General features: G+C 41.3%; 1 protein-coding gene across 1 annotated transcript in view; it reads left to right on the plus strand.

Annotated features, from left to right (window-relative positions):
- cfap221 (cilia and flagella associated protein 221) overlaps positions 1 to 22746 on the plus strand; it is a 41628-nt gene extending 18882 nt beyond the window's left edge. The window contains exons 11-24 of the mRNA XM_036540737.1: positions 1552 to 1660; positions 2305 to 2392; positions 3862 to 3948; positions 4450 to 4545; positions 8801 to 8894; positions 10868 to 10965; positions 11554 to 11634; positions 12889 to 12996; positions 15010 to 15186; positions 16223 to 16381; positions 16812 to 16912; positions 20088 to 20183; positions 21485 to 21595; positions 22623 to 22746. Coding sequence (XP_036396630.1) covers positions 1552 to 1660; positions 2305 to 2392; positions 3862 to 3948; positions 4450 to 4545; positions 8801 to 8894; positions 10868 to 10965; positions 11554 to 11634; positions 12889 to 12996; positions 15010 to 15186; positions 16223 to 16381; positions 16812 to 16912; positions 20088 to 20183; positions 21485 to 21595; positions 22623 to 22746 — 1529 coding nt within the window. The remainder of the gene's footprint in view (positions 1 to 1551; positions 1661 to 2304; positions 2393 to 3861; positions 3949 to 4449; positions 4546 to 8800; positions 8895 to 10867; positions 10966 to 11553; positions 11635 to 12888; positions 12997 to 15009; positions 15187 to 16222; positions 16382 to 16811; positions 16913 to 20087; positions 20184 to 21484; positions 21596 to 22622) is intronic.
- The last annotated feature ends 812 nt before the right edge of the window (positions 22747 to 23558 follow it).

Genomic DNA, 23558 nt, shown 5'->3' on the forward strand with positions numbered 1-23558 from the left:
TTATTGCTCAGTTATATGTGAGTGTGCAATTACGTGTATTCTTGTGAAACCTTTTTATTGTTTTACTTAGCAATCCAGGAATACCACCAAGCTTTCAGTTTGACACAGGGTGTATACCGTAGCAGAAATGACCATTTTCAGCAGAAGAAGTTTCATATCAATTTCTGAATCAACTGCATTTAATTCTAAAATTAGTGTGTGGATTTTCATTCAAATTAAGCTAAAAAAAATTGCCATATGGCATCTAAACATATAACCCTATTAAAAGTTAAAATGGTAGAGTACAACCCTCAAAATCATACACATATTAGATAGTCTGCTGCTTTGATTATCACCATTTGAGATAAAAAGAGCCACGTCAGTGCTTGTCAATAACTGAATAACTGTGACGCATAAAAATGTTTGCCAAAGCGGGAGATGAGCTCATGCATCAGAAGATTTGCATACAGAAAAGAAGAAGTTGACAGACGGATCTACGCCACCGCCCTTATGAATTGTTGACTGATTGCCCGCTGCTCCTTCATGTCATTAGATATTTTCATTAGGCCAATGGAACGGCATTGTTTATATTAGCTGGACGAAGGGCTGCAGTGTTTACTACTCTGCACAAGTGCAATATTGTTTTACAGACCTGACAGTACAGCAGATTCTAGGTGCTATCTTTCTTTGTGTTTACACACGGCTCCACTGTGGTCGAATTACCTGGGCTATCCTAATCGTTTTATTGGGCCATTCCACAGTCCCCCATTATTAATTTTCCCCCAAGAGTCCAGATAAGATGAAAACCGTCCCTCTGCCTGCCCCCCTCTTCTTCCTGACACCCTGCCACACCCTCACCTCCTATTGGTCCCTGTGTTCAGCAGTCACACATGTAAACTCACCTAGAAACTCCCTTTCCAACCTGTAGCAGCTGTGTGTGTTTTTGTTTGTTTGTTTTTTGCTGATGTTATGCTGGATTATAGTAGATTGACGGTGGTCCTGCTGGTTTCATAGCTCACTGGGAAAGTAGAAGATCTGATGTAAATAATCACTACATTACTTATCCATAAGATTTCTTTGTAATTGTGACTAAAATGTGCCATTGTATTTTCTGAGCAGTGTAAGTGTAAGTTTGTGAGGAAGGAGTAGGCTAATGCACACATCCTATACAGAGTGGGTTGCCTGGTAATGAAAATGATTTATGTAATATATACAATAAGATGAAAATTTGCAGTCTGTGCCATTGTGGTTGCCAATAAATAAAATTCAATAATTATGGACTCTGCACTGTGGTATTTATGAGATACAAACCCAAAACCAAGTAAGTTGCATTAAATTTGCATTATGGAGAGAGCCGATGCCATAAAGCAATCCAATTCTTGGTGAAATTAGTTTCAGCATCTTGCAGACACACAGCATGAATTTAACCAGCAAGCCAGATACTCTTCTAGTAAGTGTAAGGGACTGATGTTAGGAAGCTTTTCCTGCTGGCACCTCTGTATTACACGTGTTGGAATGTGGTATTCCTGTCATGCACCTTCCATGCATTTTATTTTGTTCTGCCTTTTATAGCTATGTCTCACACCAGGATGGGCACCCAGTCGAGACAGATTAAAGAAGCTTTTTTTGAAAACAAAGTTCGCCGGGACATCCGGGAGGAGAGAGCGAACACTCTGAGATGGTGTGTTTGCAGTTAAAATGGGGCAGTGTGGGGTGGGGGGGGATTCCTGTCCTGGTCAGGCCCAAGGGCTGTTATGGTTGTCATTCTACCTCTCCACCATACATGTTTAATTGAAGTAATTGTTGGAAGTGACCTGGTGCTCTAGCTGCAAATCAGCTGCAGGAATCCTGGAGGGTTGCACCCATTCATGACTGGAGTCTGTTGTCCCCGCTGTAGTTAGTAGTTAGTAGTAGAGCCAGAGAGGACACTTACTCTTAGGCCCATCATGTTATTATAACCATGAAGTGCTCTGTCATCAAAAAAGCAATTAATTCTAATGAGTGCGACTTTATTTTCATAGACAACAGTTTCAGCAGTTTCAGGTAATTTCAGCAGCTGAAAAATGTAAAACTCCCCATGAGAAATGGAAGGAAAACTTGTTTAGCACATTGCAGTGTATGAGATGTCTTATTCTACATGCAGCATATGTGTTTTATAGTTATTTTTAATCATATAATTTAGGAAGTATCATAACACAAGGCATGTGAAATACAGTATATAACAGCAGTGCTATCTGAAATATGGTGATGGGTTTTATGGATTGAGGATGCGTACTAATAATAACTGCTAACATGCTAATGACTTTTAAATTTGTGTCAACTAAGGCAAGTTCACCTAGGGAAGGACCCAGTGTCTGCAGAGACCAGAAAGAAGGTTCTGGAAGAGAGGGAGAAGGCCGACCTTGACTGTAAGGTAAGATACAATACTGTTTCCTACTGAATGTAGGAAAACAAAAATACTACATTGCAAAATATGTCTTTATTTTGAACACTAAATACTGGATAATTCATACATAATTAAAAATAAATACAAAGATGTGAGGAAAAAAAGATGGAAGCAAAGTTCAGTTAATGGATCAATCAAAGGCTAATTAAGAGAGTGCTCATCCAGAACAACAACCAGCATGTACGCTATGCTCCATGGACACACTGTGGTAGATAATGATCTTGTGGAATGAAAGGAAGCTCACAAAGAATTGGTTAGGAAAAAAGAGGCAGATCAGTTAACACAGTGGTAGGCAAGTGCAGGGGTTTCAAAGGCATTGGAGGATAGTGATGGCAATGATGTCAGCCTTAGATCCAAATAAGAGATGAAATAAGGCAAGTCAAGCAGAAGAATTCTGTATTAGATCAAGGATGGCCAGTGTGCAGAGAATCACAGCTTTCAAACTGAGAAATGTGGGAAGGGGGCGAGGGGAAAAGAAGGGAGGAGCAGAGACCCCACCCCCATTTCTAGCAGCAGAGGGAGAGGAAAGAGGCACTCCTCACAAATGGAGAACCCATTCGAGATGACATAAGCTTAACCTGTTCAAACCTGAACTCTTTGAGAGGGAATGTGTCAAGGTAGAAGTGAGAGCCTGCTGGCATTTGAGAGGAAACTTGAGAATCACAAAGGAAAAAAGAAAAAAGAGAGAAATGATGGTTAATCTTCATGTCAAATTTAAATAGTTAAGTTACACACATGTTCTGAGGTGGAGCATGTAGGTTCTGAGGCTTGCACATGTGCTGGTTTTGCAAGAAGGCTAAAAACTCAAGGTGTGTTTCACTACGCCCTACCTTTAGAACACATTCTGTTGTATTGCTGATACTAACATCTTCAAAGTACATCTTAAAATGTAAATGATAATTTATGCAAATTGCACCATTATTTAAATACAGTCTGTTGTGAAATCCAGCTACTGTATTCCAGCTACTGCTGTTTGCATGTGAATGGTTCTAATGGGGCAGGAAAGCGCAGCTGATAGTTCATTTTTGAGTATATTGAGCTGTTGTGCTTTTGACATGCTTCAAGGTTCACAGTCTACTGTGCGAAACGCACTGCATGCACAGAGGGGGATGTTGAGGATGACAGTGGGAGAGGTAGATGGGTGTCAGGAGCTCCCTGATGTTCAGCGACTCTTCCTGTTCTGTCTCTTGTCCTCTCTGCATTTGGAGCTCTGTGTTTACCCGTTCCAGTGCTTTATGGGAACTCTTTGCTTTTCGAGAGACGATGAGCCAGCCACTTCAGCGGGAGAGACAAGCTCCCTCTCCTACAGTGCTGGACCCCTGGAGCTCCGTCAGGACCTAGATAATGGCTCTTTCTCCCAACCCACTCAACTTAATGTGTCTCTCCATTATTTTGCACTCCTTGACAAATGCATCCCGATTTGTCTTTACCTCTAGGTGAAAAGAGAAGCAGGGAGAGAAGGGGACTTCCACCAGGACCAGGCGCAGCTGTCTCTGAGGAGGGTTCTGCGAGATGCCGGCCAGGTAACTTCATGGTTTCAACCACACGAGGGACTGTCATGGCCACAGAACAGCTCTGTCCCTTATGGAACATGGCTTTGAATTCACTTGGTTGTGTGGGGTGATTGACTCTGCCTTGTTTTCTGGCCTTTTTGGAGACACATCCCTCACACTTCTGCAGTGCACAGGGGCGGAAGAATACACTTTCAGATGTTTACATTTACATTTAGTCATTTAGAAGATACTTTTATCCAGATTGACTTACAAAAGTGCACATAAGAAAGTTGGTTTTGTTGAATTGTTTGTAGATGTTTTCCTGTTAAGTTCATGCAGGCCTTCTACTGTGCTGACACTATGCTTCCAGTATCACCAACGCAAAAATGCACAACTCATGTTCAGCGTCATGAAACGATCATGACAGTTACATTCCTCAGGAGTAATTTGACCCCATAACTTTCCCCCCAGTACCGAGGTTTGTCTATTCCACTGTAATGCCTCTCTGCATTGACCTTCCATGTGTTTCAGCTGCCAGCGTATGTCCCAGAATTCCATGCCTATCCTAGCAGCACCCTGGAGGTCAGACAGAGGACTCTGACACTTTTTCAGCAGGCTGCCCGCAAGGTATGTCAACATCTACTAAGTCCCTAAAGGCCTCATCTCTATTACATGGCTAAAGTATACTGCCAGTAGTAAAACATAAGTTACTACTGCTACTCTCATTTACAGTATGTTGTTTTGTGTGTATATTTTAGAAATAAAAATATATTAAAACGTTTGACAATATAGGCATACAGCTGCATACATGATGTGAATTTGGCAATACCTGATACAACTGTTTGATGGTCTATTAGGACATTGCTCTTTGCTTTGGATGGTCAGCTAAGGCATTTGTGTGAGAAGCAGACTCAAAAGATTAATTGACCTGCCAATGACCTGACTTTTTTTTTGTTATAAATGCTGTTTGCGTGTACATCCAAAAATATATGTAAGGTTTTACAGTAAGCGTTATATTAATAAGCATGATTTTTGATCATATGGATTATATCACCCAGTTTTTTTTGAAGCATTTAAGCATTTAATGGTGCTGATGGACCATGAACCAAGAGCCTCTCCAAGATGACGGTTAGCGACGCCCAGTGCGGTTCTGCTGTGCCTCTTTGAAGCCTCCATGCTCCACGTTTGCACCAAATTATCTCCCTTCACCGACCACAGCACAACAACAGGCTTAATTGGTGAATCGGACTCCATAAAGAGGGTCTGACTGCTCAGAGTCCAGTGACTTTTGGAAAGTATACGAGCATGCAAGAGCACTTACACTTCGAACAAAGAACTTTTAAACACCACATTAGCGGTTATGCTTCCAAAGGTCGGCTATATTTAGCTGACATGCTTGTTAAGGAATAAGTTTTACTGTCTCTTTCCAACCTTTGTAATATGTGCCAAATTCAACAGTGCACCACACAGCAAAACAGACTGACCAATCTGTCATATTCTACTTAGAGACATGCATTCAAGTTCTGTTGTATGCCAAGTGATATTTATGCTAGCTTTAACAGTATGTTGACCGGCTGAAGCCACTGGTCTCTGGGCTTCCTATCATAAATACAGAAATTAAAGTGGATGTGTGTAATATCATAAATATATGCACAAAAAAGGAGAAAAAGAGAAGCCTTGGTTCTTCTTTTTTGACAGTAAAGAGAAGAGTTATTAGTCTAATAGCACAGCTAACATATGATTTGTTTGCATTTATTCCTCTAATGATTTTACTTCCAACTGGAGCACAAATGGTATACTACAGAGTACTGCTCTCAGCTGTATCGTGTTGATCAGTTATAGAAGTTAATTGTCAGACGTTTATTTTATAAAGAACTTGACTGCAGTCTTAAAACTAAGTTACACAAACAAAGTTAGGGTTTATCTGACAAATGTTAGCCTCTCAGGAGTTTTCTCCTCTTACATCCCAGTGTGATTTACATACACACAGAGAGCTAAGTGTTTCTCTGACAGGGCCTTGGCTAGGGTTCTCAGCTAACAGTTATCCAAGATTTTCAAGTGTGTAGAACTTGAGCGAGTCTTATGCATATGTATGTAATGCCTTTTTAGGTGCTACATAAGACTACATAAACACGTTTGTAACCTTTTGTTAAGTCAGTAGAGACTACTTGGAGGGTGACTTTGCCTTAAATTTTAAATGTTATAAGTTGTTACACACAGTGGGGTCCAAACGTCTGAGACCTCTAGTCAAAATACTTCTATTTTGCATTTGTTTCAAATGTAATACTAATTTTTCCTTACAAATGATAATATCAGCTTAGAAATTTGAGTGAAAAGTTGAATCTTTGAAAAATGTACGTGAATTTCATAATATCTTAGTGTTTGGTATGTCCCCCTTTTGCTTTAATGACAGCATGCACTCGAGCTGGCATGGGCTCCACAAGTTTGTGCAAAACCTGATGACCCATGTTATTCCAGCATGATTTGACAATGTTCCAAAGAGCTTCTGGTGTTGTCACAGAATGCTTGGCTTTCTCAGTCTTCAAGTGCCCCCATAAATGTTCAGTGGAGTTGAGGTCAGGTGACTGGAGGAAGGTCCTTGACAGTCAGGACTCCTTGGTCTTCTTTGGTCTTCAAGTAGTTCTTGCAAAGCTTCGAGGTGTGTTTGGGGTTATTATCCTGCTGCAGTATGAATCCTTCTCCACAAAGATGCAAACCAGAGGGTATAGCATGTCTCTGAAGAATGGACTGGTACTTCTCCTTGATCAGGGTGTTGTCAATTTGGTGCAGGTGTCCAACTCCAGAGTAGGCAAAACACTCCCAGACTTGAATATTCCCACCACCATGTGTCACTGTCAGTTTGGTACACTGCGGTATCATTCTCTCTCCTATTTGTCTCCTTACACACACCCTTCTGTTACTGCCATCAATCTCAAACTTGGATTCATCAGTAAATAGGACTTTTTGAAGTCATCCACTGTGAAATGCTGTTATTTCTTAGCCCACCTCAAGCGTTTGGCCTTGTTTCCCCTCCTGAGAAGTGGTTTAGAAACTGCTACTCGTCCTCTGAGACCACTACAAGAAAGCTTTCTTTTCACAGTACTTTTGCTGATTGGAGTCTTGCGTTCTTTATTTAGCAAATTCTGTATCTGTAATGAAGTTGCTTTTCTATCTCTCAGGGAACAAAGATTGGTGTATTGATCTTCTGATGGTGTGGTCACTTTTGGCCTGCCTGATCATGCTTTGGATACAACCGATCCAGTTTCTGCAAAGCCTTTCAGAGTTCCATGCACTGCCCCCTAGAAACCTTTAGTTTAGCCATGATTTGATGCTGAGAAAGCCCCTGTTTGCTTAGATTAACAGTTTGACTTCTGACACTTTCACTTAGTTCTGATGCTATTTTCCCCACTATCACAGTGCTATTTAGTAAGCAATGATCTGCTGGAAACTTGAGGCATAGCCATATTTATAACAGGTGAACACTGGCTGCAAGTTGAGTTACTTGAATGAGCCTCTGATGAGTAGATCAAATCCTGAATCCATGAACGCATGCTTCAATGGAAATGATACAACTCAAGGAAATCTGACCTTTTGTACAAAGGAGTTAAGTTGGTCAATGCCCCAAATTTGCTTAAATTTGATTGCTGACCAAGAACTAGTGCAGAATCTTGAATATTTCTTCTTCATTTTACATTACATAACTTCTTGTGTTTTTAAATGTTTCTGAATCCTCAAACTTTTTAATTATTTCCAGGTTTACATGAAAATATTAGAGATTTTCAATGTGGTCTCAGACTTTTGGATCCCACTGTACATCACTATAGAAGGATAGCATTTATTTGCAGGTAGAACTAACAACCCAAGCTAATATAAAGTCCTCTCATCATTTCATAACCTGCCTCAGGCTCAACCTCAGAACCCTCACACAAAGCTTAGAATGCATTGCTCCATTGCGCTGTTTTTGATTACTTGACGTAGTTGTCAGTTATTTAGCTAAGATGTAGAGGTAGCCCACTTTTGGACATTAAGCTAGATTGTCTTATTGTGTGGAACTTGATTTTATTCCCATTTAAGCAAATATGCAGCCCTGATGCTAACATGCTAAGGGACACAATTAGCTCCAGAGTACATTCTGTGAGGCAGACAGGAATGATGTCAGATGAATACACTCAGTTTCAACTAGACTGACAGTTTTTAAAAAGCATCTACAAGATAAGACACTGCATGACCAGACATACTTTTTGTGTGCCATTCTCTGATAATGTCCCTGTCCTATCCATCATAACTGGCAGTACAGGCATCCAACTGTCAGATGAGAATGAATGGAGAAACATGCTGATTCCTCTAGAACAAGGGCCTTGCCATTCATTGAAATCAGATTACAACATAACATCTGAGCTCGCGGGAGCTAAAGGATGAGGCCGTTTTTCCCAAGAGGAAGTCATCAACCTTTGTTGATTTAATTAAAGGATCACATATTCTGCATCCAGAGTTCAACCATGTGTATCTTTCTGGGATTGAGCAGTTCTGCTGTTGCCAAAAATAAGACCTGTGAGGCTGGTCTGAATTATCCAGAATTATCAGTATTCACAAATTGGAAACCCAGTTTTGAATTTTGAATTTTAATTCCAGCGGAAGTGACAGTCATCGTATTGGAAAATACCAAGCTACAGTTCTAGCTGCAGGTCTGCAGTTTGTGATTTATCCCTTTGCTAACCAACTAAACACTTTGTGTTTAGGTCCAGCAACCAGAAGAGCAGTAAGATCCAGTCACGAGCCTGGAAACGTGACCAAAACTCAGAATGTTTCCTGCAGTCAAGCTGCCCTCGCAGCTCAAACTCAGCTGTGCTGTCCATCTCATTAGTGTTGGTTTGCATTTCAGGTCCTGATCCGCTGTCGCACGAGCAACAGGCTTTTGTCCCTGAGGAAGCTGGTCCAGAACATGAAGAGAGGGTTCAGTAGCATCACATGCTCAGGTGAGCTTCACACAGTGCAGATAGGCTCATCATTGTGCTGCGTGGGGCAGCTAAAGGAAATTGATAGGATGTGTGTAAATGTGCTTGAGCTTTACCCGCCAACTTCAGAAGGGCCACCTACTTCACGTATCATTGACACCTCCAACCGGAAACTTTTAAGCATGTCAACATCTGTCTTAACAATGATTCCTAAACAGTGAATTCAAACAAAGAATTCACTGTGATACAATGCATTATGATTCAATATGCTATGTTTCCATACAGTATGATTCAGTGTAACCTGAAAATAACTCTGCACTTCAAGTGTAGAGTGTCTAGGCATTCATTCTATACCAAGTTCATTGCTATTAAACTACCACTCAATGTTCAAAGATAGCTGGGTTGTCACAAGTGCTCTAGTTTCATCCAAATGTTGGATTAATAAAGATAAATAAATAATGAATAACAATAAATAAAAAAAAATAAAAATCAGTGGTATGGATGGATTCTCACATGCAACATAGATACAGCTGCATCATTACTTTTGTATTGCTGCATGCACAAATATATCATTACACCAGCATTTAATTTGTAACTATGTGTTGATGTAGTGCTTGAAAATGTATAAACTCTGTCAGATAAATGTTAAATAGTCAATGTCTGGGTAAGACATATTATCATTAAATAAATTAATATTGTTAAAGTAAATAAATGTTTTTAATACTAATAATTAAAATACCCTACAGAAAAAACTAAACATAATCCTCAAACACATTTGAGTACTAGAAACATATAGTTATAAGCCTTAGAATGAATCCCAGTTTAGCAGGTCTCCTTGGGAATATGGTTATGACAGCGGTGTCCATTACAGATCCACAGGTCGTCTTGGCCTTTGTTCTGATTCACGGCATCAGTAAATAATTGACAGCAACTGGAACAGTTCCCATCCAATCAGCTATTAATTGGCTGTTGAAAAGCAACTGGTCAGGACTCAGGCACGGACTCAGATGCGGACCACGAGTGCTCCAATCACAGGCGTTTAACAGAATCGTCAAAACAAGCAGGCAGTCCAAAAACAGGCAGGGTCAAAATACCAGGTAGGCAGTCCAAGGGCAAAACAGGGATCAAAAACAGAAACAGGCAGGGTCAAACCTTGAAGGCAGGCAGATGTCGAGGAACAGCGAGGCAAAAACCAGCAAAATCCAAACAGGGAAAACAGGCGGGAAACGAGACAGGCAGAAACACTGAAACGATCTGGCAAACAACACAGAGACAAGCAGGGTAGATATAGGGCTGGGCTGATTAGGTGATGGGAAGCAGGTGTGCAGGCAGGCAGGTGGAGACAATCAGGTGGGCGGAGACAGGGCGGAGAGCGGGGCAGGGCTAGAACACAAGGAAAACAAAGGCACATGGACAGGGAAAAACAAAAACACAACAGCTAGGGGGCGGGAGCCCTGACACAACTCTAAATCCCTCTGTTAAGCCAATATCAAAGCCTAAGAGTTGACATCGTTGATATGTACTTTTCACAACTCAAAGTGTTCTGTGTATTTTAGCTTGAAGTAAAAGCGCAATGTCGCTGAAGTGTTTGAAAACATCCTTGAGACTGTTATTGAAATGGGTGAGGACTGATCTCCATTGTCATTCTCGTTTATTGCCTTTATAGCTGAGAGGGTGAAAATATGGGCACATCTTTTGACTCGATGTATGCTCAATGGATAAATTTCAGTTACCCTGTACACAAGGGTCCACAAATGGATGTGTGTTCAGCATGTCAGCTCTCATCTTGTTGAGCAGAGAACAGGAAGTCAATACTTTCAAACAACAGTGTGACTGCACCTTTCTCACTGAGATTTTCGCACATTGGCTCTTGCGGTCCAGCTATAATACCTCTAATGGAAGCACAGCTGATTTGTACTCTGATTTTAAAAGGATTAGTGGGATTAGCAGGATACTGATGCCATGTCCTTAAACCAGACATTTCTCTGTCACAGCAGATGATGAGGAGCCCCTGCCTCTAAAAATGTCCCGGGACAACCTCCACCCCTTCTCCTTTCCGACCTATACCCCTCCCGTTCAAGTGGATGAAATTGTAAGTCAGCAGCTCTAGGCTGCTCTGCTGTCTGGGTTGCTGTCGTGTTGCGCCAGGTCTGTTTACTGTTGTGTCTAAACTTTGTAGTCTGCAACTTGTCTATTGAGGGAAGGACCTGGTGCAAAAAGGTTCACTTAGAAAGATCCCGAAAAACTTGCATGCGTTTTAGCCATGAATGTTGCCAGTAGTAGAGCTGTTGCTGAAAGGCAAAAAACATCTGAACCAATCATTTTATATTTGTTAAAGAAAACAATTTACACAGATCAATATCCTATCATTGGAGGTGGCAGTTTGTAATGGGCCAGCTGAGATGGACATCCTTGATGATGCAGAACCTGTTTAGATGAGATCTGGGATTAGTAAGTAGAGTGGTATAGAAGTGATGGTGGCACATCGTTGGACAGGTCTAAGATTAGTGACTAAAGCAGCAGATCTGAATAACCCACAGAGCTGGGATTAGTGAGCAAAGCAGTAAAGGAGTGATGGTGGTTTATCATCACAACTGATTATCTGACAGGTCTGGGATCAGTGACTGAAGCAGTAAAGTGGCAGATTACCTGACAGACATGTCGGTCCCTCTGTTTCCAGGCTCCTCAAGCTCTGGGCCCAGTCGCTGTGAGGCCCGTCCAGGTCCAGATCAAATCCCACATCCCCTTCTTTAAGCTCAAGGTATGGTATCCAGGCATGTCTCTTCAGATCTGTTCTCTCTCACATAGACACTAAAACTGAAACTCATTTGGGGCCATCTTACTGTTGGGATAGCTGGATATTTTGTCTGCATGTGAGATATACGCTATATGGACAAAAGTATTCGGACGCCTGACCATGACATTGTAATGACATTGTATTCAAATACATATACTTTAATATGGAGTTGGTCCCCCTTTTGCAGCTATAACAGCTTCCACTCTTCTTGGAAGGCTTTCCACAAGATTTTGGAGTGTTTCTGTGGGAATTTGTGCCCATTCATTCTGTAGAGCATTTTTGAGGTCAGGCACTGATGTTGGACGAGAAGGCCTGGCTCGCAATCTCCGTTCCAGTTCATCCCAAAGGTGCTCAGTGGGGTTGAGGTCAGGGCTCTGTGCGGGCCGGTCAAGTTCTTCCACACCGAACTCATCAAAGCATGTCTTTATAGTCCTTGCTTTGTGCACTGGGGCACAGTCATGTTGGAATAGAAAAGGGCCTTCCCCAAACTGTTGCCAGAAAGTTGGAAGCATAGCATTGTCCAAAATGTCTTGGTATGCTGAAGCATTAAGATTGCCTAGCCCAAACCCTGAAAAACAGGTTTGGCCAAATACTTTTGTCCATATAGTGTAGTTTTGAAATCTGTATAGGTGAACTTGGCTTCCTTCATGAAACCTAAAATGTCTTCTCCTACATGTTTTGAGCTAAATACACCAAATGTAGGTGTCAAGTGCAGTGGTGTTACTGTATCCCCCTTAGTGTGATTAACAGTGTTGATAAACAGCCAGCTATTAATGATGTAGTTCTGCTTAAATGCCACGCTCAAGGTTACAGTGGCAGTACACCAAAGTAGGAATGGAACCTACAACTTCCTTTTTCCAAGTCCAGTCCTCCACTCCTCCACACTAGCCAGCTAGACTGATTCCCACTATTTTTCAGTTAGTGAGTCTGAATGGATGTCTGGATGCATTTGACATCATGCATCATGGATGACATCAATGCATTTGATGTATTAGTTACTGTAGGGCACCCAGAGAGACATGTGGATAAAGGATAACACAGGATAAAGGCCAATTATAGGACAACCATAAAATTTGTTGTATAAGCACCTATAAGCCTGCCCATCCTTAATAATATTGACCAAGACATTGGATTATACAGTGCACTGAATGTTCCTTGTGTTATTTAATTAATCTTTTTATTAAAAAGGTGTTCATGCTCATGTTCATGCTTTGAAAGGTTCCACAGCACTGGAGGCTGATGGGCTACCAGCATGTATCTGCTTTCGAGGCTTTGGGGGGCTTCGCTCCCCGTACCCTGGCCCGACCGCTGCGAACAGGAGCTGAGGTACAAACATTTGATAATGATTTTTTTTTTAAATTATGATACAGCTATTTTTTATTACATAACTATTATTCACTATTATCATTATTACAGCTACACTAGGGTCCAAAATTATTAGGACACCTGAGCATTTTGTGGTTAAGTGTGGATGTGTCCATGTAGCTATTAGTTTTATCACTCGAACCTAATTTATAGTGTGGCGAAAACAGTTACATGTTTTGGCAACTATTAACATTTTCAAAACATCTCTTTATGTGGTTGGCACACAATTGCCTGATGACTACCCTTATTTCCAACATTTTAATAATATGTATGACATTAATTTGCCAAACAAACCATTCCATGACATTAACTTAATTTTAAAAGGTACCCACATACTTATTGAATGCAGACAAGTGAACAAAAATGACCATCACTTCAATTAGGCCTGATTGAACGTTGCCCTGCCCCCTAATTGAACACTCATACTGGTTGGAACATGGTCACAGAAGATGAAGCTGAAATTGACATTGACATAAATATGACTTTCCCAATGTCTGATGGAATATGCAACAAAAATATTGTGGGTTTTCAGAAAAAAAAGTGAGTGTCCCAATAATTTTAGACCCCAGTGTATATCACATCATGGTAGACCACTGTCAGTTTCATTTTTGCCTGAAATGTTTGACATTATGGGTTAGTATAGTTTCCAGCAATACAGTTCTATTCTGTGAAATGCATTTATATAGATGAAAATTTCACAAAGCCATTAAGGTTAAGTACAGTTGAAATTGAATCTTTCAACTATCTTGAGCCCACAAAACCTCTTTCTTAAAGACTATACCACACATAAAATTGTAATTCATACCTTGGTGTTGATCCCTTCAGAGATTGGGCTTTTGTCAGTTTCCATATTTTAAAGTATATTTCCACAAATATTTCCTTATTTCATCAATAAGCATTCAATTTTGCTTAAGGTGATAGCAAAGTGTCATACTCAAATCACTCATTCTGAGATTTGATCCAGATATTACAGTACAAATGAAATTCAGAATCCCTGTGAAGGTATAGAAGTTAAATCAGCAATCTTCAACAATATCCTCTGCAACAATAAATGTGCCAGCCTTTCTAGGGTCCAGTTATAAAGCTATTGTACAGATACTTTCATTAAAGGGCAGGTGCTTGGAGATTCCCAGACTGAAATTACTTTCCTAGAATCTCTCCTGCCCTTGATCTTGATGTTTTCCTCACCAGACACTCAACACACTGGCCTCTGACTGGCTGCATCACTCAGTTTTGATAGGCCGTTGGCTGGAAGGGACGCACACCAGAGCAAGTTCCATTCGTTTGGAGCCCTTATTCCCAAGAGTGTTTTTTTTTCTGTGAACATCAATGTGGGTCCCCATGACCTCTTTGTTTGTGTAATACAGAAATGTCTCAAGGCTTTCCCAGCGGCCGCATTGGAAATCCTGCCCCGTTCCCAGAGTTCTAAAACTCTGCTAAACTGCTTCTAAGTAAACTCTGCTGGGACCAATATGACTATCCATCAAAATTCAACAAGCAATGCAAGATTATACAGTAAACTAGAGTTGGCTCTGGGTCTCAGAGCTATACAAATAAAGCAATTTTTAAACAAAGAACAGCACGAAATAGCATTTCAGTACCTTTTGTTCATGTTATTTGTTATTCTTTTTTTGTGCAGTGGCGGCACTCTGTAAGAATATGATTGTTCTAATTTTCAGGTTTTATGATCACAAAATATCCGTCGCCACTTTATGGCTTTGTAAAATGTTTTCAGTGTTGGAAATATGTGAGAGGAGAAGATGGAATTGGTTTTTGTAAATACCACATCTTTCTCTCTATCTCCCTTTCTCCCCCTCTTTCTCCCTCTCTCTCACACACTCTCTATATCTCTCTGTCCCTCTCTCTTTCTTTCTCTGATTACTTCTGTGTGAATTTCTCTGTGACCCTCTGCCTCTGTGGCTGATGTAATGCTCACTCAACTCTCGCACTCGCACTTGCTGTAAAACATTGCAGGATGAACTCCTGCCCTCGGTGATTGCACCTTCCTCGGAGAGCGGCATCCCAGAGTCAGAGAGCCTGGAGCAGACCCAGCTGAACCAGGAGGTGGACCTGGGAGAGACCTGCGTCCTAAGCTTCAGTGCCCCCCCTGGCCTGCTGCGGGCACCACATGCACATCCCCTCAGAATCTTTGTAAGCCTGTTTCAAGACTGATACCTGTTCCTGATGACAATGATGATACGGCGTATGATGACTTTCAGTGGTGTATCTTTCATTTAAGCGTTGGGGGGGATACACTGGGACACACCATTCATGTAAATGCTGCCTTACAGTGTAGCCAGATAATTACATTCTCTCAATATTGAGAAGGACATGTCCCACAGCCATCCCCAGTCCTCTCCTGAACATGTCTCCAATGAAGATGATTCATTGTTGCTGCCTGTTATTATGGTTGACTTATTTCACATAATTGTACTTGTACTTGTACTTGTACATTGCAGCAGTGTAGCATAGTGGTTAAGGAGCAGGACTCGTAACCGAAAGGTTCGATCCCCGCTGGGACAATGCTGCTGTACCCTTGGGCAAGGTACTTAACCTACAATTGCCTCAGTAAATATCCAGCTGTATAGATAACTGGATAACATTGTAAAGAACTGTAGCCTATGTAAGTCGCTTTGGATAAAAGTGTCTGCTAAATGTAAATGTACATTAATGCAACAGAAATTACACACTAAGGCATTTTAGGTTAAGTACCATTGTGACATACTGCATATACACACGATGCAAAGACCCTCATCCAGGATGACTCTGTAGTGTACAGTTAGCAGATACACAGCTTGTGTGAAATGATGCCACATATAATGCAGTCACAAAACAGAACATGCACTGAGATAACAGTCTTAACAGTTAATAAGTTATGGTGGATTGCTGGAAAGGATTTTCAGGTATCCTAAGATATCAAAGTTTAAAGTTTTTTGTGTTATCATTTATTCATTCAGTCTTTTAATCTTCATTTCAACATGGGTTTAAGCGGTGCATTTTTTTAAAATAAATTGTTGGCTATTTATAATTAGGGTTAAATGTCAGTAAGGAATGGCCCCCACTCATAGAGGACAAATTGAAGATCAGATTACAATAGGCACTGTCCCATATATGGAAAGTGAACTCGTAGCCCTGCCTGTCTGCTAAATAAATAAATGTAAATGTAAATGTTTCCTGTGTGCTGTAGAACCCCGCCCCAGGCCTGCATGCCTTCAAACAGTGCCCCCGATACCTCGAGTGTGACCCTGAGTTCCACCTGTGCCCCCTCCCAAGGTACACTGTCGCTAAGGGAAGCGTCGTCGGGGTCCATGCCCCCAGCACACAGAGGAAGTTCCTGGACCGAACGGTAAATGCCACAGAACACAAGGAATGACAGACAAGTGAGCTAACATACCAGATTTAGAGAGTAGCCAAGGCTGCTCTCTCAGTGATTACATTTACACATAGCATTTAACATCTAATTGAGCTTGAATACCTCTTTGGGGATAAAAAATTGGTTGGATAGCAAAGTAGAGGTTAAGTGAAACTATTATTGAATTGCATTTTCATTTCTTGTGGAAATGGAAAGCATTTACAGTAAACATTTCTCCTTAAAATAGATTTTGGACTTCGCAATTCTGAAAGGGGCATCCTTTTCAAACACAGTCTTTTTGTTGACAGAGCCTGTTTTTAGTACATTAGTAGAGCAGCCAGCACTGCTTTAGTGTGTCGTTAAATGGGTGTATAACCATACCACCAAAATCATTGTTGCCATGTCACTTCCTGTTGGACTGCAGGAAGTAATCCGAGGGGTGATGACATGGAAGAAGCACCAGTCTGCTGCTTTGTCCATTCTGGCCAGCCCTGCAACTGTAACCAGCACCTGGGTACCGCGCATGTAAGGAAGTGGTCATACATGTGTGCTCGTATCAAGTCTCTTCTAAAAGACACGTCTTCCAGCCTCTTCCAAAGTGAGCCTGTTCATGGATGGGACATCTTTGGCGCTAAATTAGCCCAATGCTAACCCTAAGTGTAATGCAAATTGAATTGGTAGAGATCATCCAGAAGATTGTCATGTGTATACAGGTTTTCATGTACATTTCAGCCTCTGGCATCTGCATCCAGCACCTGTTTAAAAATCAGCAAACAGCTGACTATTCAGATTAGATGACTTATTAGAGCTGAAGCCAGATGAGCTTGTTTTACTGTGACTCATGCTCATGGACGGATTATCATGACCACGGGCCCTGGGCACAAACTCACCATGGGCCCCTACCTACACACGCAAATAGTACATGTGCACTGCGTGTACCCTCCCCAAGCACACAGAGTTTGGTCGTACAATAGCACAGGGCAACCCACAACCACACAGCATGTATTACTTTGAAATTATATTCATTATTTTTATATGTTAAATTACTGCCATTTTAAGTCTGTTTCATTCTATACATGCCATGTACAGCACAGTATATGCATCTTTAGGAGTCAAACACACACCTTAGTTTAAATAAAACCGCAGTGAAAAATATCCTACCTAAACCACCGGCTTTCTTGTGGCCTTCTTTGAAGAGAAGTCATTGATCAAGTCGTCAAAGTCCAACTCCCGGACGACAAAGCGGCATCTTAAGTTTCTTTTTCATTTTTGAGTTTACGTTTTGCCAACCCGCTAAATGCGCGTTTCTCCATGTTGACTGTGAAATTGACATTTGACCTATAGCCTGCGTCATTACGACATTATGTGATTTAATCGGCTAATTTACAAAACATTCAAACAATTTCGTAATCATAATACATTTTAAAAATCATATTTATTCCAATATTTTAAAAACAAAAATACTTTATGTAACAGGTGTGGACTGCATTGTGTGTTTTAACTAGATACTACGTAGGTCAGCGAACGAGCGAGTTTCGAACCTGAGTTCTCACTGCTCACTGCCAACCCCTTACGGCCAGCATCGTTGCCATTTGAGCTAAAGGCAAATTGCCTCTAGTTTGTCGGCAACACTGCTAGTTAACCAGGTCTCAGGGAGTGACGTATCCGCTGCAACCGCTTAACTTATATATGACATAACACTGCTGCGTTTATGTATGCCAAGTACCTGGGTTATACTAATAAAGATAATGTCCTTAAGTTGGGGCTGCAGTGGTCATCAGCTTTTTTGCAGCCAAAAAACAAAACAAAGAAAAGATTATTTTTAAAATGCATTATTTCATAAAGGAAGAGGTTGAATCCAGTATAACTTTTAGTTGTTCCCTCTGTGACTACCCATTCGGCGGTCCCTCCTGCACCCCTTCAGGACAATATGAGAGTTGAGTGATGGCACTTTGCCCCTTCCGGCAGGTCCTCACAGCAGTCCCAGTCTTATTAGTTCCAGAGAAACATTATTATTTAAAATGTGTTTACAGGGCAGGGGTACCCAGGTCTCCCTTCCCCCCTGAAAGATCTACTGTCTTCTTCCCCCGCCTCAGGAATTCACCAAAATCCTGGGGTTATGCAGGCCTGGCTCTGCGTCTCGAGCTGTGTTGAAACAGTGTCCAAACACCACAGTGACTTATTGGGGCAGACAATGGCGCTCTGCTGCCTTGGCTTTATTTGGAGTGATGTTTGTCTAAAAGTGGCCTGATATGATGAACAAAGTGCCTGAGTCATTTTTAATGGGATTTCTCTTTCTTTTATTGCGCACGAGTGGAAAAACATTTGTGAGGAATCCAAAAGCAAGCTGAGCCCTGTGGCCGAAAGAGAGGCCGAATCCCACGACTGCTTGTTGCTGGTGACGGTGAAGTCATTTTAATCAGACAAGTCAATGGGGTCAATCAAGTTTTTTGTTTTTGCTGCAGTTTTTTTCCACTATTAAGAAAGGAATTAAGGCAGAGGTCTTCACAGAGCATAGATCATATTTCATAGGAAAAAACAAAAAAGCTGTACAAAGCTATAGCAGATATAAGGTGATATAATGATGAAGAGAGGAAAGAAACACTTTATGTTCAACAGAGAACAGACAGAGAAAGTCATAAAGAGTTATAGAATTCTGCAATAATGACATACATTTACATTGTGCTGGCCTGTGTACATGAGATGTCCGGAAATACAGCAACACCTTACCATTGCGTATGGCAAGTTGAATAAACGGCTCGCTCCTGAGGGAATGGCAAACCTCATACATTAAGCGAGGGGAGATGTGGAAAACCTCCCCCCGGTCTCCGAGTGACAGTTACAGATTGGCTCAGAGCAGATCTGCTTTTCCTCATGCAACCTGGGCCCTTTCATTAAACCACTGTGGTTCCTTTGTCCTGAAATTCAAGCAACAAAGCGGTGTAAGTGCACAATCACAGGCATGGTAGTCACTGAAATTTAAATAAACATACAGAGAGAGGATGAGTAGACAGTAAGCCCCACTTAAAATTCATTATGGAAATGTGCTGACACAGTGGCTGAGAGGTCAGGATCAACCCACCTGATTGCCTTAATGCACTGGGCAGGCTTAGCTGTGAAATCTGTGAAACAGAATTTCACACTGTGGTGTTCACTGCCTAGATCATGCGGACTATTGTATTGCACCGTTGTCATGATTGCTAATTTACACTGTCCAGCGTTATGTAAACTAGATCTACACCACTTGCACGTGTCTGTTTCCCAACAGCTGTTAATGTAACACATCACTGAACACCTCTAAGAAGCAGAAACACTACATCTGTAATCTTCGGATATAAACTTAGTGCATTTCCCAGAGTGTTGTACTTAACACCAAGCCTCCGGTATATTACTTGCCGTTAATTGTCCTGCTTGTAGCCTTCTGTGGACTACTCTCTACATTACCTGATGGGAGAAATTAGCAGAGCACTGTACCACGAACTGTAAGTTGCAATAGGCAACGCATGTAGTTGTTTAATTTGTTGTGTGATAATTGTGCACCTTGAAATTGTGTAATGTGACTGATGCAGTTGGCAAAAACCTGAACGTAAGGTTTTGTACATTTTAATTATATCTTCCTCATGAAAGACACAGGTGAAGAGAGAGGAGATGTATCTGCATTCCAGGCAGGTAAAGGTGTTTGTCTGTCTTTACCTGCCAGGTCGGATCCTTTTAATGGTGATCTGCTGCCTGCCACGGCGCCTCCTCCTCTACACGACCTACCTGAGGAGCTGAGGGGGGATCTGCTGGACGGCCAGTAAGCACAAACTCACAGCCAGCACCGTTAAACCGCCTAGGTTCACAAAAAAACCCTAAAACTCTAAAACATCCACTAACTTCCTAAAAAAAACAAAACTCATTATCAACATTGTAAAAAACACCCAGACTCATGACAGACATCCTAAAAACTCCCAAACTCAATATCAACATACTAGAAAACACCCAGGCTCGTGATCAACATCCTAAAGCCACCTAGACTAACTGAAGACTAGAATTGTTCCAGTTCTGTTATGAAGTCATTGCAAATGCAGTCATGCATTCAGATGTTCTTATCCTTTGCGTCAGTCCCGTTAGTTCCAACCGTTTTGATCTTACGTTCATGTGGAATAAATGTGGTTGAACTTTCAGGTGGGCCCTTCAGGACGATGGTTTGAGCAGACCAGTAGTGTCCACTTCTGGTTTTTGGGATGACTGTCAGCAGTTGAGATAAGAATAAGAATAAGAATAAGAAATACTTTATTAATCCCGAAGGAAATTTGAGATGAAGCAATTTCCAATCCAATGAGTGGCTCCAGTAAAGTAATTAAGACCTGAGTTTGAATAAGGTCCAGAAAAAGCTCAGAAGACTGGATCTCAGGTGCATACCACTGCCCCTAACCCATACAGTTATGTTTCAATGACAACTTAAAACCAGACAGCCCAATCCTGCCACTAGAGGTTCCTTTTACATCCCAAAACAAGTGAATACCAGGACCATTCTTATTAACTACCTTTTTGTCAGCATTGTGGGAAATCCCATTGTTAATCTGTAGAGAACAAAGAAATCAACTGCTTCACCTTGAAAAGGAATATTTTTAATCACGTTACATAGCTTGCACTCAGTAAATAGTAGCTAAATTGTACTACTTACTCAATGCAAACTATGTAATTAAAAAAAGCTTTTCTCCTTTCAGCAGGGAATGCTGCCCTTCCTTTTGTTCTCAATTTCCACATAAACACTTACGCACTTTATTCACCTATTCACTGCTTAGGACAAGACAATTAAATCGCTCCTGTCAGTGTTGAGGTTGTTAGTTATTTGAAGAGAGTCATAAAACCTGCTAGGCTGTGGCCCTCTTGGACCAGGACTGGGCACCCCCCCTCCAAACAGATGGGGTTTAAGTGGGCTTAAGTGGTCCCACACGTGGGTGCTTTCACTCCTGTTGTAGGCCATACGTCCGCTATGTGCCCGCTGCTCGTCCCGCTGAATGTGCAATTCCCAAGGAGGGGGTAAAGCTCCTCATGCGGGGCAGGCCTTGCCGTCGCGCTGAAAAGCCATGACCGCTTGTGTTCACACAGGTCTGACAGCATGGGAGTGACTCTCACCCCGGAGATGCTGAGGGTGGAGTTTACCCTGCTGGAGAGCGCTCTGCCCGCACAGGAGAAAAGAAAAATCGGAGAAGACAACAGGTAGTGTGCCTGTTTGCAAGCATGCTCCCTTTGCCCTGTACATGCACAGTAAAAGATAACGCTGATGTAAACAAGAAACTAATGTGCCTTTTGGTACGCAGCTCAAAAAAGTCAAAAAGCAAACATCCTGCTTCTAGGAGCTAGCCAGCAGCAAGCTTGGAGGCACATGGAGAGGCTGAAAAGGAGAGGATTTGTCAGCCAGATTGTTGTTAGGGAAACTTCAGAATAGTGTCACCCACAATGCTTTGTGCCCTGACAAAAGCAGGAGGCCTCAGCCCTTGGATGCACACACAGAACCAAGAATTATCCCACAATAAAAAATTCACTCTTGAGGATATAGCCGTAATTCAGGGTTGGGGTCAATTGCATTTTAATTCAATCAATTGAAATTGAATCAATCAAGTGAAAATCACTTTCTATGAAGATTTGTTAACGAATTAGTCACGATAAAATTCTTGTCATGATAAGTATTATTGTGCAGATGCACTGAACTAAAGCGGTTTCTAAGGCCAGGGTATTCAGGACCATAGCAACCATTGCATTACATAACATGCATATAAAAGCTTTGAATTTGCTGCTTTTACGTTATCCTGCCAGAATTTGTGTCACTGGTACAGATACTCTCTTACATAGTCTTACCATGTTTAACATGTTGTAGTTATGATACTTTTTCTCTGAGCCTTAAAAGTCTTGAGACTTTAAAAGACACAATCTGAAAAATATAAACAACAAAAAGTGTTGGGAGAGTGGCCATTGACATTTGTTTTGCCCTTCTCTGGAACCTTTTCCTGGAGGAATTTGATGTAATATAATATTTGAGTAATATTCTGGAGTAATTTTAGAGAAAAAGTAGATGTTCAGGGTCTAATAACATATTCTGGTTAAATTATAAACTGCCATTTCTTTTATTTCATAAAACAGACCCTGGTCCCATTCAGCATTATTTTACTCAGCCTCATATCTGCTGAAACCACAACACATGGACTGAGTGGTGACACAGCCTTCTTTCCCTTCTTTTTTTCTGCAGAGATGTAAGAGAGCAACAGCTGGAGCAAGACCTGAGGCCTGGGCCCACTAACCTTGGCTCCAGGGTGCAGGAGAGGCTGGGGGAGATGAAGGTCCTGGCAGAGACTGACTTCCTCAGAAAATGATCCCCTCTGCTTCACACTTCGGTCTGAAAGCTGTGGAGGATGCAAACAGCCAGTACTCCAGTGTGAACAAACCTTGCAGTGATCCAAGGCCATTTTTTTTTCCTGAGAGACAAATGCAGTTAGATGCGTGTGAAAGACTAATATGGAAATAAAGATAGGCGCTCATTACTCTCTTTTCATTGACATGTAAACTATTTGGGAGCGGCAGAGCTTGGACTCTTAAATATGGGTATGTGTACAGTAAACTAGAGAAGGCAAAGATGGGATGATCAAAATCATTGTCAGGGAGCTGTCCGAGGATAAACCACTTTTGATACTGTTAACATTGCTAACATTAGGAGAGTGTTTTGACCTTTTGTTTTTCATGAGCAGGGTTTCATAGATACTTGTAGTTTCAGCCTTGTTTTCTGTTTTTATAAAAACATATTTAACTAAATGTAGGCTGGATTTCTGAATGCTGATTTGTGGTTGTGACAGTGAAATGTCACATAAAATTGCTTTCTAATGGTTAACATGATCCATGATAATTTTCCATACTGTTTAACCCGACAGGTTTTATTGAATGATGCAAGCATGTTTCTGAGGGTGGAAACTTGAAGCCAAATGAAAGCACAATGTATGATAAAAACTGAAGTAATCAATAGAACAAAAGTCGAATGCTGTTTGTATTCTGATGTATTTATGCTTTTTATGTTATAGCTTGGTTTTATGCAGCACATGTACAATGATTGGTAATAAAATGTATCTATGACAGGAATTTAACTGACTTGAAATTATTGAGCACCCCACATGTGCTCTCTGGAGCTTTTGAC

Source organism: Megalops cyprinoides, chromosome 11, assembly GCF_013368585.1.
Source record: "Megalops cyprinoides isolate fMegCyp1 chromosome 11, fMegCyp1.pri, whole genome shotgun sequence".
NCBI classification, from domain to species: domain Eukaryota; kingdom Metazoa; phylum Chordata; class Actinopteri; order Elopiformes; family Megalopidae; genus Megalops; species Megalops cyprinoides.